Source organism: Erythranthe guttata, chromosome 9, assembly GCF_056151865.1.
Source record: "Erythranthe guttata isolate IM_541 chromosome 9, IM_541, whole genome shotgun sequence".
In the NCBI taxonomy this organism is placed as follows: Eukaryota; Viridiplantae; Streptophyta; class Magnoliopsida; order Lamiales; family Phrymaceae; genus Erythranthe; species Erythranthe guttata.
In genome coordinates, this window is record NC_142541.1 from 14,723,765 (window position 1) to 14,742,148 (window position 18,384).

Below are 18,384 nucleotides of genomic sequence, written 5' to 3' on the forward strand. Positions count from 1 at the left end.
ATCTTTGTGCAAGTTTTTCTTGTTTGTTTAAATCGCAGATAAGAATTTGTTGTTACAGATATCTTGTTATGTTTTTGTTGTTTTATATTAATAAATGTATTTATTGTTTAAACATATAATTTATTTAGGCTTAACATATTTATATTTATTTAAAATTTAAATAATAATAATAATAATAATTAGGACCGGCAATTGAGTCGAGCCTAACTGAAGACCGATGGCTCGGGCCGATTATATTTAAGTTGAGCCTACTTTTTAGTAAGTAAGGCCGAGTTTGAGCATTTTACTAAATTCGATTTATTTATGAGCTGGGTTTGAGCCTACTATGGCTATTTTACTAAATTCGATTTATTTATGAGCTGAGTTTGAGCATACTACGGCTACCCGAATAAGGCCCGACTATTTAGGTTTAATAAAAGAGTAAAAAACAGTTTGCCTCCTAAACTAAGGGTCGATTTGCACTTTACTCCCCAAACAAAAAAAAATTGCACGTTTTTACCTGAACTCGTTAATTCGTTGCACGGTGCCCCCTAAACTCAATTTTCCGGCAATTTTAATCGGAATGTTAAAACATGTGCTTTGCACGTGAGATTTTGAGGGGTATATTCGTCCCTTCACTTGCATCTTTAATATTAAATATAAATAAATATTAGAAAAAAAAGAAAGAAAAAGAATAAATAAATAAAGGAAAAAGAAGTTGTTTGTCTCGTTCAAGCTTTTCTTCCAAATCCATCAATGGCGTTCAAGCTTTTCTTCCAAACCCATCAATGGCGGCCGCCAAAGAACAGAAGCGCAGCCTGCACATAACTACCAACCACCATTCTCCACCAAATATTTGTTTTATGTGATTATTTAATCTTGATAATTTTCTGTTTCTGGGTTTTTGAAACTGAATAATTTCTTGCATTTTTTCTAACATAAATAAATTCACTATCTTCTTCTATTGGTATGTATTTTTATGTTCTACTCTATTTTTTTATTAATTAATTTGGTGAGATTTTGGAAGTGTTTTTTCTTGGGCTGCTGCAGGGATTGATTAAAATTAATATTAATATTAATATGAAAGAGTGTATAAGAAACAAAGGATGAATAAGTTCCCAATTTTCAGGATATGGAACACAACTACTCAATTCCATCCCGTAAAAAGCCTGCTACTGCGTAATTAATTCTTCTAATCTCTCTATTTTAATTTTATTCCTTTATTTTTTTTATTATTTAATTTATGCTGATTAATTGATTGTATTATATGTATGAGATTGGGAATTGTATTGGGAATTTCGATTTGTGTTTTTGTGAGTTGTGGTGAAGAGCAGATTATGGAGTCGCTATGGCAGAACGGGCAATTGGTGGTGCAGAACCAAAATCAGAGGTTGCCCAAGAAGAACGTCGGCGGCGGCGGCGGCGGCGGCGGAGATGTGGTGATTCCGGCGGAGAGGGAGATGCGTCCGGCCGGCGGAGACAAGCAACAGCAGCATTTGTTTATGCAGGAGGATGAGATGTCGGCTTGGCTTCAGTACCCACTCGACGATTCCTCCTTTGACATAAAACAAATATCTGGTAGAGAATGGTAGTTGGTAGTTATGTGCAGGCTGCGCTTCTGTTCTTTGGCGGCCGCCATTGATGGGTTTGGAAGAAAAGCTGGAACGAGACGAACATCTTTTTTTTTTCTTTATTTATTTATTCTTTTTCTTTTTCTTTTTCTTTTTTTTTTTAATATTTATTTATATTTAATATTAAAGATGCAAGTGAAGGGACAAATTTACCCCTCAAAATCTCACGTACAAAGCACATGTTTTAATATTCCGGTTAAAATTGCCGGAAAATTGAGTTTAGGGGGCACCGTGCAACGAATTAACGAGTTCAGGTAAAAACGTGCAAATTTTTTTTGTTTGGGGGGTAAAGTGCAAATCGACTCTTAGTCTAGGAGGCAAACTGTTTTTTACTCTTAATAAAATATATAATATATTTATTATTTTAATCCTACGACAACATACAAGTTACGGCCGTATAAGATTATTTTATTTTGCAAAATAAAAAGAATTAAGTAGTGGCGGTAGCAATAAGCAATGTTGTCAGAACCGGACCGGACCGGCCGGTCCGACCGGTTAGACCGCGACCCGCCAAAAATAAAGCCTGGTTCAACCACAAAAAACGAAAAATTAGTTAACCGGGGTCAGAGCGTCAAAAACCCGGTTCGACTGAAAACCCGGTAGACCCGGGAACCAGTTAAAGAACCGAGTTTTAGGCTAAAACGATGGTAGATGGCCGGATTTGCGTGAACGATCACCGTGGTGGTCGGATCTGGGCGGGGAATTGCGTTGGACGGTCGGATCTTGGTCGTAGGTGATTCGATCGAGTTGTGAATGGCTAGATCTGTGGGTTGAAGAAAAAATAAAACCGAGCAAAAAAGATGAAGAAGTGAATGGTAAAGAATAAAGATGGAGAAAAATCAAAGAGAAACATGAGTAGATGAAGAAGGTGATGTTTTTTCTAGACATGGAGAAAAAAAAAAAAAAAAAAAAAGGGATTGGGCTTGGAAGTTGCAAAACGAGAAGAGGAAAGAAAAGTTGGAAGTGGGGGTAGATGACTGAAAAGGTAAGAGGGGAAAAATTATAAAAAAATGATATATTAAAATTGGATTAGAAATATAGGAGTAAAGGTGAAATAAAAATAAAGAATACATAAAAAACCATATAGAATAATATTTTTATATTTATAAAAATAATTAAAAAATTAAAAAATTAAAATAACAAAAAACTCGGGTTGACCCCGGTTGAACCAGTCCAACCGTGACCCGAATCCTTACTCGGTTTTGTGTCCGGTCCGGTTCTGATAACATTGGCAATAAGTAAAATAGGAATCAAATGCATTTATGGTTTTTTTGGATTGAGTTAAATGGAGGTAAATCTTGTTTATCGCTTGTTTTTATAATATTTTTTACTCATTACAATTATATAGTAGTAATGAGGCACGAAATAAATTCAAAACCCGAAAAAATACATGAGTCGAGCTTGAGCATATACTAATGAGGCCCAATGGTATGTGAACTTGAACCTGATTCACATGGCCCGATTGCGAGCCCTAATAATAATAATGATTGGTCAGAAAAAAATAGGCAAATCAAAAAATAATGTCAAAAAGATATTAATAACCAATGTTTTCCATGTCATGGCCGTGTGGTATTATTAATTACAAATAGCTTGATGGCTTCACGGTGCGGTGCGGTGCTCCCAACTAGCTGTCAATAGAGTCGGCGATCACAACAGCCCACGAGTCAAAATCTCAGAGAAACATTTGATCGAACAGTTGGCGGGCGTGATCGTAAGAGCCACTGGAAACGTACATAACAGAAGACGTAAATGTGTGGTGTTACGGGGAGTTTGAGAATGTCCATCACCCATCAGCCATTAGGTGGTGGTGGTAAAGGGTTTGGGGGCCGGGTTTCGGGTCTATGACTTCCATTCGTATATGTGCTTTTTTTTTCTTCATTTTGTTGTATAAAGATCTAATGTCATCTAACAGTCTATGTTGATGTCATTATTTTGAATGAGCTTGTTTGCATATCTTTTTATTTTTTAAGACAAGTATTGTTGATATTGACAGTTTTTTTAACTCAACTGTCACACAAGTATTCTGTATGTATATATAAATTTCACTATAAACTGTAGATTTTAATTCAGAAATTGCAAGATATATTTGTTGATATATAATCGATATTTAATTCGACATGTAATACGAAATAGTGGACGGTAATCACGCACTTTTCATAGTGAATCGAGAGGGAGCTCGAGTTTAATTCGATGTGATATACGACAATACTTTATTCGAAAGATGCAGAAAATACGCTTTTAGAAAGACTACAATAACGCGAAACCCATTATTTAGATTTGAAAAGTAGTCGTCACTAGAGAAAAACAAAATTAACTGCAAACTTTTCTTCTTTCGATCGTCGTCATCGCTATCCTCATCCTTATCTTCATCTTCATCCTCGTCACATTCATCGTCCTCGTCCTCGTCATTTCCCTCCCTGTCATCTTTATTCTCTATTTCGTTTCATCTTTATTCTCTATTTCGTTTCCTGCTTCATCTTGTTCGTCTCCCTCTTTATTTACCTTTCGTCACCCCAAATGTGGTTCACCTGCACCACCGAAACAATCGCAAGATCCATTCTTCCAGATACGATTCCGTGACACGTGACCCGGCTGTTGTGCGATTCCGTGACACAGTTGTTGTACTCTAAACGATTCCGTTCCGCGAATCCCGTTCCCTTAATAAGTGCTTCGATGTTGGATGATTACAAATTACCCTACCCTATTTATGCTAGGCCACTTACTTAATGGACGGTGGAGATCTATTTGATCTAACGGCTAGGAGTTGTTCACTAGAACATTCCAAAATATTCCTACAAAATATCTACAAGATTTCCAAGAATTTCTATACATTTGGTGGCCTAACTCTATTTGGGCTAAGTTTTGGACTTCTTAACCTCCGTAACAGCTGGCTCCAAATAAAATGTGCAATTAGTTATATATAAAAACAACTAAGTGAGAAGAGTACACAAAAGTTATAATTTATTCTATACATAAGTAGTTCTACTTACAGAACAGAAAAAACGTGTTCTTCTTCTTCTTCTTTTCATAAGAATAAAGAACAAGAATATCCTATATGTCGCAAGAATCTGCCAAACATATTGTATCTGTTATCTGCAATATTTTCATACACAACATCCCGTACAAATTTGCAAAATGTAATAAGAAGATGAACCAACACGAGATAGATCGTTTAATAATTGCACTTAATATACAATTTTGAAGATTTTTGAAAATAGCACACTAATTTCAACTTACAACGGTACAAATTGCAGAAAAGAATGCCAGCTCAGGAAACGGTAAATTTATGTACTCCATAATTTTCAGTACAGCTTCTGACTTGATATAAGACATGTAATCAAATTCCAATAATTAACCTCAAAAAACACCAAAATTCGAGAATACGTGCCCTAAAAAAATCTCCAAAAAAATTTTATTATGTAGTAAACTTGAAAATCGACTTAGATAATATTTATATACCGGTCTTTTTTCAATGAGAACAACACTTGAAATATCATCAGGTGCTCTTCCGGATCTTTGCAACAGTTTCTTGCCTGCTTCACTTTGTAGAGCTTCGAATCTAATATTCCTGGAAAAATATCGATCAAAACACAGTTTTTTCTGACTGAAGTCCCTAAATATAAAAGGAAATTAAAAACAAAATGTGGAAATAACTTGAATGCCCCTACAACATCCATTTAATTACAATGCACACCAGTGCGAGATCGCAACGATTGTGGGGGGTAAAAGTGTAAAAGACAAGCTAGAAAAGCCATGTCAAATGGTGCGCCAGGTGGAGTCACTTGTAACTCTAGTTCTGAAAATCCATAAACAATAAATAAATTAATAAATACAAAAATCAAATTGTAGCCACAAAGTTGGAAAATTATATTAAAAAAAATTGATTTTATAGAATATAATTAAATTAATATTTAAAAAAATGCGGTTTGACCAAAATAATGAAAAAAAAAAAAAAACGCCACGTAGGCGCTGAATTGTTGTCTCTCTCAGTCATAGGTTTATGAACTGGCCAATCAGAGTTCGTCTACACCGTCAACACTCAACACAGCAGTTTTCCTTTTTCTTTTTCTTTTTTTTCTAATTAAAAAAAAAAAAAAAAAAAAACAGAGCAGTTTTCAAACACAGTTCTTTTTACCTTCCGAAAATTAAGAAAACTTGCAAGAAATTTCAATTGAGCGCTCGAGAAAAAACTGAAGAAAAATGGGGTGGATTGAAGATGGAATTTCTTCGATTAGATCTTTCCAGTTACGGCAGGCCCTCCATCAAGCAGTTACCCTTGGTTTATTTCTTTCTTTTTAACTCTTCTACTTTTGTTTTTGTGTAATTAAATCTTGTGGGATTAGGGTTTTTTGTGGGTTTTATTTATTTAATTTCTAAGATAATAAATAGTTATTTTTTTCTTTATATAATCTGTTATTATGTTCACTTGTGTTTTTTCCAAGTGTTTTTTATTAGGTTATGTCTTGATTTGTTTATTGAATTTGTTTTTTTTCCTGATTTTATTGTCCTGTCGGTGTTTTCGATTTTTCGTATCAAGGTATGATTGTTGCATCTGCATTGATGATATGGAAAATGTTGATATGTGTAACGGGAAGCGAATCGCCGGTCGTTGTCGTTCTTTCCGGAAGCATGGAACCCGGATTTCAAAGGGTAATTAGGACCTTTTAGTACTAAATTAAATTATGTTGTTTTTTCTTGGTCAGAAAAACTGATGTGTGTGTGTTCATGTACAATTACAAAATTCATCTGCAGGGAGATATTTTGTTCTTGAATATGGGTCGTGATCCTATTCGAGCTGGCGAAATCGTTGTCTATAATGTCGACGTAAGATTTTCTTCTTCTTTTTATTTATTATTGGTATTATCTTGTGTCGATAATGTAATAAACCACCATATAAATCGTTCGTTTATCGATTCATATCCTGCATCTCTACATTATTTTCAGAAACGTGAAATTCCGATCGTCCATCGCGTGATTAAGGTAAAACACTGTCGTTATTTTTGGACATTTGGTCAAATAAATTGGTGACTTACTACAATTTATTTCTACAATATCTTATGGTTTCGTATTTTCAATTAGGTCCATGAACGAAAAGATACTGGAGAAGTCGATATCCTCACAAAAGGTGCCGAAAATCTTCTTTAACATAGTTTATGTTTTTATAATGATTAAAATTGAGAATACTTTTATAAAAACGTTAACAATTTCTACCTTTTTTTTTTCTAATTTCGATTTGTTTTTTTCGTTTCAGGGGATAATAACGACGATGATGATATATCCTTATACGCTCCTGGTCAGTTCTGGCTAAAACGGCACCACATCATGGGACGAGCTGTCGGGTATTTTTGTAATATTTTTTTAATGTTTTATTGCAACTAAACGAAAATATTGAATTATATATATATATATAAAAAAAGGACGATTTTGATTCATAATATGATCAATACTAACATTATTCTTCACACTCGTTTGCAGTTTCTTACCATACGTTGGCTGGGCCACGATTATCATGACTGAGAAGCCAGTGATCAAGGTTTGTAATTTTCAGACAATTATTTTCTGATGATTTTAAAAATTGGAAAATGATATTTGACATAGTTTATTTTCCTCTTGCAGTACATTCTTATCGGTGCATTAGGTTTCCTCGCCATTACATCAAAAGACTAACGGAAAAAAAAACGAAGGGATTGGACTAAGATTGTAGGATTGATTTAACTGCGACTGTTGTTCCCCCAAACGGGAAACAGCACGATGTTCTTGTTTGTGTGTCGAATTATGATTGTGCTTCAACTTTCTTGAATGAAATTCATTACATGATTGTGTGTAGGCACTTATCTGAACTTATTTTCATTTATACAAATAAATAAGGTTCGCTCTTTCTAAGTACTGTGTTGTAGATTTCTTACATTTCATTTGCCATCAAAATGGAGAACTAAAACTCGGTTCTTTGGAGTGAAAATATTGTCCAAACTCGACGTAATATATAATAATAAAATCTTGCAGGATTCAACTTAGTTACAAAAGAGTCATACAACAGATACGAAATATCAAAAAAAATCTAACACGGGCAGGTATCAACACTACGCTTACAAATACTTCTGAAACACGGGCAAGAAAACAAAAGCTTAAATCACTACCAAAAAAAGAAAAAAAAAATCTCTACCTCATAGTTTGAATTCACAGAAGCAATCGGGCAAAGCGGACCCCACTCCCATAACAAAATCATCTCTATGAACCTTCCATAGCGCTTCCATTAACAAATTACCATTAAGCCCCTGATTAGTCAAAACCGCAAACGCCCTCCTACTCAGGAAAAGAGTTCTATACAACCCCTTGAAAGCCCTCATAGCCGCGACCATTTTATCCATATTTCCAAAATAAGTAGCCACGTACGAATCACTGTTAACCGACACATAGTAATCCAACGCGGCTTTACTATTCCCATGCATGTTCTCAAAATCTGTACCACTCAAAAGGGTAGATTTGGTAAATACATTTGCGTAGACCGAAGTCAACCCTTCAAGCTCCATTAAACCATCGCCAGCTGCCAGATATATATTCGTATTTGTGGGTATAGAAAGTGATTGCAGGATTATCGCAGTTTCGTTCGGTGTGAGGGGGCACTTGCCCCTGGCCCTCCATAAACGGGCTTGTTCTCCAGTCCAGGGCTTTCTCTCTCCTCGTGCGGAATCTATTGCTTGCGTGGAATTAGCAGAGAGGAAGGAGTACTCGCATTGACTGTAAGCTACCATGTCGGGTTCGAATCGGAGGTGAAGTGAGAGGAAGGGTTTTGGTATAGCTTCTAGAAGGTCGGAACCTTTCTTCTCCAGTGTAGCGGTTAAGCGCAGAGCGCTGTAGCAAGCCTGGCAAAGAGCAGCTTTTGCATACAGTGGGTACCTGCAATATATTTTAGGATAAGAAACGCGCATTCACAAACTGATAAAAGTACAGTTATTGACTAAGGGGTGGAGATGGAGGGGTTGGATCGGAATTAGTACTTTCGGAAGAATTCTATTTTTTTTTTTCTTTTTTTGCAAGTGAAAAACTAATTTCAATTCAGTTCCAAAAAACAAATCGGAAAATCGGAAATTTTCGGATCGAATCGCCGGAATTTGGAATTTCTAATTTTTCAGTTACCTATAATATAAAATACAGAATAATATTGATATTATAAGTGTCATTTTCGGAAATAAATTGGAATTTTTTAAAATATTTTCGGAAATTAGAATCTAATATGTATTCCAATTCCTTTTCAGAAAAAGTCGGGAAAAAAAAATTCAGAACTTTTAGAGTTCGGAATGGAAAATGTTGTTCCAATATTGGAATCGGTGGAATTTGGAAATCCCGTCCCAATTTCGACCCGTCATTTATTGTAGAAGAATCTTGAACAAACAGAACTTTTCTTCCTTGAGAAGAAGATAAAAGTGGTCCGAAATACAAGATATTATAATTGCACAAAACAAAAAACAGACAAGGTGGAATTAACAAATCGACTTAAGAGTAAACATGTTTTAAAGCAAAATGCATGGGTACCTATCCCTTCTTTGACTCATAGCTGGAGTGATTGAGATGTAGCGATGCTCCAAGAGAGACGGGAGTACAGTTTCTACATAATCAAATAAGCCTTTACGTTTGCTGCAATCAACTTTGAAAGGCTCTTTTGATGCAAACTCCGCTGGCAACTCTTTCACAACCTGAACGAAGCCATTCATTTTTTCGATGAAGTAATCCACATCAAAGACATCTTCGAATCCACTGTATGGTCACAAAATACGAGTTAGGAAAAAAAATGTTGTTTTTTTGTTGGATGGTCAATAGATAAGATAACAATTCATTATCTCAACTTCCAAACAATATAATAGTTAAGATAACATATGGAGTTGCATTAAGTCACTCATACCAATCTAAATATTCATAAATCATAACCACCTTAACCGACTATGCATCATTGGTTAATCTTGCTTGCTCTAATTCTTCTAATCCTTTTTTCGTATCCAATTTTTATTGAACATATATTCCATCCCAACAAATGGCCAATTGCATCATTTTTTAATGTTAACCGTTTAAGCTCAATTATACTCGGTCGAGATTGAAATGCCAACATACATATTAATGTTGGATATGACTTGATTTTACTTCATCGACATAAGAGAATGTATTGGACACTGCAACATGCCTTTTTATTCAAAAAGTATAAATATAAGGCATGTTCATAGAATTTACCCTAGTAAAAGGATTAATGGTGCTTACCTCGATTCGTTCCAATATGCAGCCACTTCAAATTTAGGTAGAACAATAGTTGCGTTCAGCAGTCGAGCAATACCAACTCCATCACAAAACTGCAATCATCTCAGGTGCCGACAAATGTAACATAAGCACACAAAAAAAAAAAAAAAAAAATTAAGCACACATAGTCATATAGTGATAAAGTACTCACATCCCTCCTCATCTGATTGAGCCCACCGTAGCAATCAACTCGAATATATCCATTGTTCTTAACTGGCAGAGCTGCAGCATTTCAACACAAAAAAGCAATGCAAATGTCTGCATTTGACGCCAGTCAACGTTGACTTAGAAAATAAAACATCCCAAATTCTAAAGATACTAATGTAGAAACACAAACACATCCCCAACTAGAGCAAAAGACAGTCTAAACCTATCACTGCCGCCATGTTTACGACTTTGACGAATCTAATATTTCAGTACAAAAACGAACATGATAGAGAGAATTTAAAAATCAGATAAGCTTAATTTTCATGTTCAGTCCTCTATTGGCCAAATCAAACTACTATTTCCTTATGGAACTTCCAATTGTATCAACAGATCTTACATTCCCCAAAGATCCCAAGGCGGAGCTCCAATTTCTTCAATATTAAATTAGAAAAATTAAATTTTCTAAAACAGTAAATCTAACTAAAAAAGCATAACCTCATAAATCTCACTGAACTCAGAGCCATAAAAGAATCCATAAATAAAATTCATAAAAAGTAGGAAGAACTAACGAGCAGGATGCCGTTGAAGCCACCATTCGCAAGGTCTCCACTCGAATAATCTCCGCAGACTCCATATATCTGCTCTTTCTGGCCTGTTCAACAACAATTCCTCAATTAATTTAATCAGATCAGAATATTGCCGAATCTAGGAATCGAACGCTCAGCAGATACAATTTCCCGAACGAGGCAGGAAATGTAAAAAAAAATGCGGCGACTTACGGCGGAGGATTGAGCGGTGGTTGAGAAAAGGGGAAAGAAGGTGAGAAGAGAATTAGGGCTAGAAAAACACTGAAGAATATCACCGTTGAGATCAGTAGGGTTTTCCCTACCGTTGGAGCAATCATTGATACGACTGTTGTGCGAATTCGTATGGCTCTGTGATTTGAATTTCTAGCGGTGTTTGATTAATACTGGAGGAAGATGCAACTGGAGAGAGTCGTTCATTCAGATGGTGCAGTTTTTTTTTTTCTTTTTTCTTTTTTTGTGTCGTTTTGATTTATTTTTTTATTATTATCATGTGTTACTCATGTTTCTTTGTTTCAAAAAAATATTTTATTAGTCTAACTTAATTAGGGGTGTTCAATCCATAAAATCGTAACGAACTGCTAGAATTTCATACCATTTACCAAATCGAAATATACGGTTCGGTTCGATAAATAACCGAATTATCTAAATTTTATTGAAGGTTCTTTTAAATTTTTGATTTTTTATTAATTATAGTATAAAATAATATATTTTATTATAAATATTAATCATACATATATAAATAAAAATAAAATTCCGGTATTCGGTAAAACCGAATTACTAGAATTTCGAAAACCAAAAAACGGAATACCGAACGGAATTGCCGGTTTAGTATTCGGTATGTATCGAATTTTCGATTCGGTTCGGTCCGTTTACCGACTGGATGAACACCCTTAAACTTAATAGAGTGCTTATGTATTTTTTTTTTTTTTGAAAAAGAACAGAGATATTATTAGGCTAACGTAGCCAAATGAGAAGGAAGGGAGAGACCCTCAGAAGTGGCCAGTTCCATGGATGAAGCGATTCCATGAGCTAGCTTATTACATGAACGAGGAACGAAAGAAAAACGACAAGATATGAAAGATAAAGAAAGATTACTAATGTCTTCTAAATAAGCACCAAAGGAACACATAAAAGAGTTTTTATCATGGAGTGCCATGATGAGCTGACGGCAGTCCCCCTCGATAATAACTGACGCCCAACCCCGTGCACGAGCACCCTGAATTGCTGTAAGAGCGGCATGGGCCAATAGAGTGCTTATGTATTAGTATCTAAGTATTTATAGTTTAGTCTCTAATAACCCATTAATCAAATTAAATGTAGACATGTTCTAACTTCTTATACATATATTGGTGGTATTTGCAAATACTTTTGGAAGTAAATTATGAATTTTGTTTTTGGGTGAATTGCAATTCGCCCCCTATAATTGACATTAATCGGCGATTTGCACCCTAACATTTCAAAATTGACAAAGTCCACCATCAAATTATACATCTCATGGCAAAAAATGCCCCTACATTTCAAAAAACTCACTCATCACCACTCACCACCTTCAGAAAACTCTTCTTCCTTTCTCAATCTCACAGAACCCCTATTCCCTCTCATCACACTCGCGGCCTCTCGAATCGACTCAGAACTGCTTCTCTCCATCTTATCAGCAAGAATATCCGTTCTCTCCGCAAATCTAAATCCAATAAGCTTGTTCCTCAAAACTTCACAAGTTTCCGAATAAGGCGGAATCCCTTCATCGATCATCATCTCGAAATATCTAGAAGCTTCCTCAAGCTTCCCTCTCTTCTTACAAAGCCCGTGAATCATTACTGCATAAGTCGAAACAGTCGGATAGAACCCCTTCTTCTCCATCGAGTACCAAACTTTCTCCATCCGATCGAATCGCCCTATCCTGATCAGCATTTTCAGCACCATGTTGTACGTATGCCTGTCTCTTTCGCACCCGTCTTTGTCCATCCTTGAAATCAGCTTCAGAGCCGTGTTGACTTCGTTGCGGTCGCAGTGGAAGGCTAGCACAGTGTTGTAACTCCACGTGTCCGGTTTTACACCTCTCCCGAGCATTTCGTCGAGCAGCTCGTACGCCTCGTCGATTTTGTTGTTCTTGCAGAGGCTCTTGATTATGCAATTGTAGGTGAACACATTCGGGGCAAGATTGCACCTTTTCATCGAATCCAGCACCCGAAAAGCCGAATGGATATCATTTTCACTGCAAGAAGCACGTATGAAAATCGAGTACGAGTAAGCATCTGGTTCGAGCCCTTTGGTCCTCATCCCTTGAAACAACTCATACGCTTCGTCCACCTTCCCTCCTTTACAGAGTGCGTCGAGGACGCTATTCCAAGCGAGCAAATCGACCGTGTATTCTCTTTCGAGCATTTCGTCGAACAGTTTCTGCGCTTCACCAGACTCTCCAATGTCCCCCCAACCTTTCATCAAAATGCTGTAGGATTTCACAGTTGGGATTAGTTCGCCGCCCTTGACTTGGTCGAAGAATTCCTGAGCTTGCTTCACGTGTTTCCTCTTACACAAGGTGTACAGAAGCTGATCGAGGTCATCCAAACACGGCGTAATCCCATAATCCACCATCTTATTAAAAGCCCTGATGGCATCACTTGGTAAATTAGCTCTGCTGTAAGCCCTAAATACAATCCAGAAAATTTCTCGGCTGATCTCGCAAGATTCGGTCTTCTTCGTCTCCGTTAGAAAATCCCAGAGAAACGGGAACTGTCTGCTGCTACCTAAGATATCCACGAGAATGTGGTGACTGTCTCTGCTGTGTTGGAAACCGGCCACGCTCTGTGCCCAGAGGAAGAATCTGTGGGCGGAGAATCCGAGATTCTTGCACCTCTTCAATACGTGCTCGACTAGGGTTGGCGAGAGCTGCGAAGCGAATGGGGCGAGAGCTGATTCGACGTCGTGTTGGGGCTTTCTGTAGTCGCTGAGAATGCGCGAGAGATCGTTGACGAGGTGTGGGGAAGGCGGGTTCGATGTTGTCTGATGAACGGCGATTGATTGAGAGGAGAAGTGTTTGACGCTGAGAGATTTGAGGAGTGATCTAATCGCCATTTATTCGAAGAACTGAAGAATCTGGAATAATCTGCAAGGAAGGTGCAGAGGCAATGCGTCGAACACTTGGTCTGCAATTTTATTGAAATGATGGCTTAATTTTTTTAGGGTAAATTACAGCCAACCCCTGAGATATGGTTAAATTACGAATAAACCCCTCATGTTTGGATAATTAAAACGACCCCTCAACTATGAATTTTCTTACACGTACTTCCTTATGGTGTCAAATTCAACATAATCTTCTAGATTCCGTGGAATGTTCTCTACTTGTGTACTCGTTTTGTGCAAAGGCGCAGTTTCTGATGCACCACAATCTGATATATATATACAAGCCAAAAAACACATCTTATGATCATCCTGCTTCAAAATGTGGAGTTCGAATATGATAAAACGGGTACAAAATTCAGAATATTCCATATAATCTAGAAGATTTCACTAAATTTTACACCGCAAGGGTGAACGTGTAATGAAATTTATATTTGATGGGTGGTTGTAGTTACCTAAACATGAGGGTATTTTTCATAATTTGATCATACCTCAGGGGTGGTTGTAATTTTTTTTTTTTTTTTTTTTTTGTTATCAAATAAATTAATGCAAATACATTTTTTTTATATTGCACAAAAATATAAAGAGCCCAAATTGCTATTGGGCCTTCAGATACCTAGGGTAATCGGCCCACATAAAACTATACAAAACCCTAATTTCCATTTCTCAGTCTTTCACCACTCCCATCAACAAGCAGCAGTTGCGCAAGCGGAGGAGCAGGCAGCCGTCGTCGAAGCTATGGTACACCGCCGCCGCCGTTACATAATCCATCTACATTTTCCATCTCTCTATCCATTTCTCTTTACTAATGTATATTTTTTTTTAAATGTTGGAAAATTGAAAATCTAGGGTATTGATTTAGTCGCCGGAGGTAAGAGCAAGAAGACCAAGCGCACCGCCCCTCGATCCAACGATGTTTACATCAAACTCCTCGTCAAGGTCTCATTTTTTTTATTTTTCCAATTTCAATTTCAATTTCACTTTCACTTTCATCAATTACACCAAACCGGCGAGATTTAAATTGAATTTAATTTGAAAATCTGGATTACAGCTGTACCGATTCCTTACTAGAAGGACCGGAAGCAGTTTTAACGGGATTATACTGAAGAGGCTTATCATGAGTAGGGTTAACAGGCCGCCGCTCTCACTCTCCCGCCTCAGCTCTCTCATGAAGGGCAAGGTATTATTTCAATTTATTTCATTTTTAATTTATTTTCAATTTCAATTTTTAAATTGTGGATTTATTGATGACTGTAAGTGTTTTTTTTTTGTTTTGCATTGTGCAGGACGGTCAGATTGCGGTACTTGTTGGAAGCATTACGGACGACATTCGTGTGCACGAAATCCCTGCCATGAAAGTTGCTGCTTTGAGGTTTACGGAGACCGCTAGGGCTAGAATCGAGAAGGCTGGTGGTGAATGTTTGACTTTCGATCAGCTTGCTCTCAGGGCTCCTCTTGGCCAGAACACTGTAAGGCTTTCTGAGCTTTTTTTTGTTTGTGTGTGTGCTGATTATGCTAGTTTATGCAGTGTGGTATATGATTGTGTTGTGGTGATATGCACTTTATGTATAATCGAGTGTTGGATATTGTTGATTTAAATTTCTGATGTCTGTTTGTTTTCGTGGATTTTGGAATGAGGAAACTGAAAATGCAAAAGCAATTGAAAACAAAGAGTTTGACGTGGAATTGATTTTGTCGAAAAGCATTTGTTTACCTGCCGTGGAGGTGGACTAATCACATAGTTGGGTGTTTTTATAGGTCGGAGAGGAATTTGAATTAAGGAATATAGAAAATGTATTTTCCCCGTTTTAATAGCAAATTACCTAGTCCTTTCATCTCTTTTCACTTGCCATTTTCTTGATCCAAACATAACCTAAATGTACTTTATTTGCCTTGCAAAAACATACACAAATCCAAGAATTCTAAAGGGAGAGTAGTGATAATAAGATCGATACACAACTTTTATTCCATTGATAACTTTTGTTTATGGTTAATGTAGGTATTTTAGTTATATATTTACGGTAATACCGCTACTTCTTTCTTTTTATACCGGCATACGATACTAGTTAGATGTTTGAACCGAATCTCACTTGTTTTTTTTCTTGTTTCGTTGTCTGCTGCTGCTGTATTTTATACTATTCCATGCGCGAATTACGTAGTTTTAGTCTGAAAAGGCCAATTGTTTTTCAGTTGTATCCCATATTAACGTGTGGCACGATAACAAAAAAATTGAATCAATTACTAAATATAATGTCGAAACAGGTGCTGTTGAGAGGTTCGAGGAAGGCTCGTGAAGCGGTGAGGCACTTTGGACCAGCACCTGGTGTTCCACACAGCCACACCAAGCCTTACGTTCGCTCCAAGGGTAGAAAGTTTGAGAAGGCCAGGGGTAAAAGAAACAGTAAAGGATTTAGAGTTTAATTTATTATCCTTAGAAATCAACGAGTTCTATGTTCGGATTTTATGTTTTTCGGAGGATATTTATTTGATAGTTTTGTATCCCAAGTAATTAGACAACCTGTCGTTTTGCTCTCTTATTGTTTTGAAAGTTGTTGGAGTTACTCTTTTTGTGTCTGACTTTTATTAAATCGGTATTGTTGTTTTTCTATGCTGCTTACATAGATGCTGTTTGAAACCAAAATGAATAAATTCAAATGCAGGAGGATGATTTGGACAGTTAACATTAATTAAACAAATCATAATTATGATTAATCAAACAGGTGTTCAGGTAAACAGCCACTGAGGGCATCTCCAACCTTAAAAGCTAAAAATGGACATGTTATAATTTTTTTAGCATTTGAACAGGGGTTTAACATGCCATTTTTTACCACCACCTCCAACCACATCATTTATAATTTACCATTTTATTATATTTTATTAATTTTGTTATTTGAATATAATATATATATTTATACATGGGTTTTATTCTCACAACTTTATGGGAAGTTGTGGCATGTTTAGTATTATTATAATATATTTTCAAATACCTTTCGTGAACAGAGAATGGTATATATACCAGTTGAAGCTTCAATTTTTGCAGGCCATGTAAATTATACCACTCCCGTTGGAGCAAGTTTTTTTGTTCAAAAATGGTAAAAATGTTAAAATATAACTTTTAGCTTCCCAAAATCAAGAAGATTGGAGATGCTCTGATAGCAATCTTACATACATATATAATTATAATTGATGTGGTGGGATCACTTTCTTCATTTTGTAGGTGATTAGTTTATTTATTTACCTGGTAGGTTAGTTTGGGCCTAATTGGACTTGTTGAGAGCCACTTGAGCTTGGATTAGGGGTGCGAGTTGGAGCGGAAATTACATTTTTCATCGGTTCCGATACGAAAAGTTCTAATTTTGGAACAATTTTTTCATTCCGACTTCCAAAATTCTGATTTTCGATTTTTTTCGATTTTTCTGGATTGGAATTGGAATTTTTTCCTATTTCCGATCCGATTTAATTTCCAAAATTAATTCCAAAAAATTACGATTTTTTTTTTCTTCTGAAAAATACACCTATAAATATCAATATATTATTATATAATACTTATTTTAAGATTTCTTTTTACTGAAAGAGTAATTTGATTTAAGTTTTGTTTTAGGATTTTGACAAATTGAATTATCGTTAGAAGTTTTATCGGACATTATTATGTGGTTTATTTTTTTGAACTGAAATTTAATAGTTATTAGTTTTACTTTTTATCGACGTGGATGTTCTCACTTTTTTTAAGATATGAAATTTTCAAAAAAAAATCCGCTAAGTTTTTAAATTTTAAAACTTATGCGATTTCCGAAATTTTTCCAAAATTCCGAATTTTTCGGGCCTTTTGGAATTGGAATGAACTTTTAGATTCCAAAATTTTTGGAATTGGAATTGATTTTGTACTTCCGATTTTTTTTGAAAATTTCCGAAAAAGCTAATTCCGATCCGATCCCATTCATCCAACTTTCACTCCTAGATTGGATAATGCCAAGTTTTCTTTTTCCTATTAGAAAGAAAATCCAATGCTAAAAAAAAAAAAATCATTTTTCTTTTTAAAATTTCAAGGTTTCTTTGAATTTGTAATGGATTTCGTGGATTACAAAATTCTTAAATTGGAATCGGAAGATATTTTGTACTTGCGAAGTTTTTTTAGCTTTTTCGAAAAATTATGGATTCCAATCTATTCCGTCCGATTTCATATGCTAAAATTTGTGGATAATGTGTAATTTTTGTTCCTTCCAACACTAAATTTCGGCTACTCTTACATACTGGCTCTACATTCAATCATAATATATCTAATTGTAAATAACAAAATGGATAAAATTCTGAGAAATTCCTAAAATCAATCACAACCCTATTTTTTTATTTATTTAATCAATCATTATTTAATTTACATTTTTTATTTTTTAGGTTGACCATCTCTCCTCCGAATAAATTCCACAATTTCAGGTAAACCTAAAAACAGTCCTAACAAGTTATCTCCATACAGCGTGGCTAAGATCTCCACGTAATCATACACGCATGCGTGTAATGTGTGTGTGTTTACTGTGTGCCCACACTTGTATCGCAAGATATACATGAGTAATGGGTCAAAATCCTTGTGTAATTCTTACGGCGTCGTTTTGTCAACTGTTAAGGCTGGTTAATTCAAA

The 18,384-nt window shown here is 35.8% G+C and overlaps 4 protein-coding genes and 1 long non-coding RNA gene across 6 annotated transcripts; 3 read left to right on the top strand and 2 right to left on the bottom strand.

Annotated features, from left to right (window-relative positions):
- The first annotated feature begins 883 nt into the window (after nt 1–883).
- On the top strand, nt 884–1,871 carry LOC148768183 (uncharacterized). Its single transcript, XR_016033660.1, has 2 exons — nt 884–946; nt 1,109–1,871. It is a non-coding gene; the product is annotated as an uncharacterized LOC148768183 (long non-coding RNA).
- A 3,767-nt stretch (nt 1,872–5,638) lies between these two features.
- Nucleotides 5,639–7,493, top strand: LOC105975913 (uncharacterized). The gene is made up of 8 exons (XM_013001158.2): nt 5,639–5,889; nt 6,148–6,260; nt 6,363–6,434; nt 6,555–6,590; nt 6,690–6,735; nt 6,862–6,949; nt 7,086–7,143; nt 7,227–7,493. The coding sequence occupies exons 1-8, from the start codon at nt 5,811–5,813 to the stop codon at nt 7,275–7,277; spliced, it is 543 nt and encodes a 180-aa protein (XP_012856612.1). The 5' UTR covers nt 5,639–5,810; the 3' UTR covers nt 7,278–7,493.
- Nucleotides 7,494–7,571: 78 nt separating this feature from the next.
- LOC105975912 (O-fucosyltransferase family protein) lies at nt 7,572–11,131 on the bottom strand. Of its 2 annotated transcripts, XM_013001156.2 has the most exons (6): nt 10,823–11,131; nt 10,613–10,695; nt 10,048–10,118; nt 9,861–9,949; nt 9,144–9,365; nt 7,572–8,507 (listed from the first exon to the last, which is right to left on the bottom strand). In XM_013001156.2, the coding sequence occupies exons 1-6, from the start codon at nt 10,945–10,947 to the stop codon at nt 7,775–7,777; spliced, it is 1,323 nt and encodes a 440-aa protein (XP_012856610.2). In that variant the 5' UTR covers nt 10,948–11,131; the 3' UTR covers nt 7,572–7,774. The 2 variants fall into 2 exon arrangements, with proteins under 2 accessions (XP_012856610.2, XP_012856611.2); XM_013001157.2 differs by lacking the exon at nt 10,823–11,131 and having other exon boundaries at nt 10,048–10,154.
- An 849-nt stretch (nt 11,132–11,980) lies between these two features.
- On the bottom strand, nt 11,981–13,808 carry LOC105976125 (Pentatricopeptide repeat (PPR) superfamily protein). The gene has a single exon (XM_013001418.2). It carries the CDS (start codon nt 13,703–13,705, stop codon nt 12,164–12,166), a length of 1,542 nt encoding a protein of 513 aa, XP_012856872.2. The 5' UTR covers nt 13,706–13,808; the 3' UTR covers nt 11,981–12,163.
- A 531-nt stretch (nt 13,809–14,339) lies between these two features.
- Nucleotides 14,340–16,367, top strand: LOC105975920 (large ribosomal subunit protein eL18y). The gene is made up of 5 exons (XM_013001169.2): nt 14,340–14,491; nt 14,600–14,689; nt 14,802–14,930; nt 15,037–15,219; nt 16,013–16,367. Exons 1-5 carry the CDS (start codon nt 14,489–14,491, stop codon nt 16,169–16,171), a joined length of 564 nt encoding a protein of 187 aa, XP_012856623.2. The 5' UTR covers nt 14,340–14,488; the 3' UTR covers nt 16,172–16,367.
- Nucleotides 16,368–18,384: the final 2,017 nt, after the last annotated feature.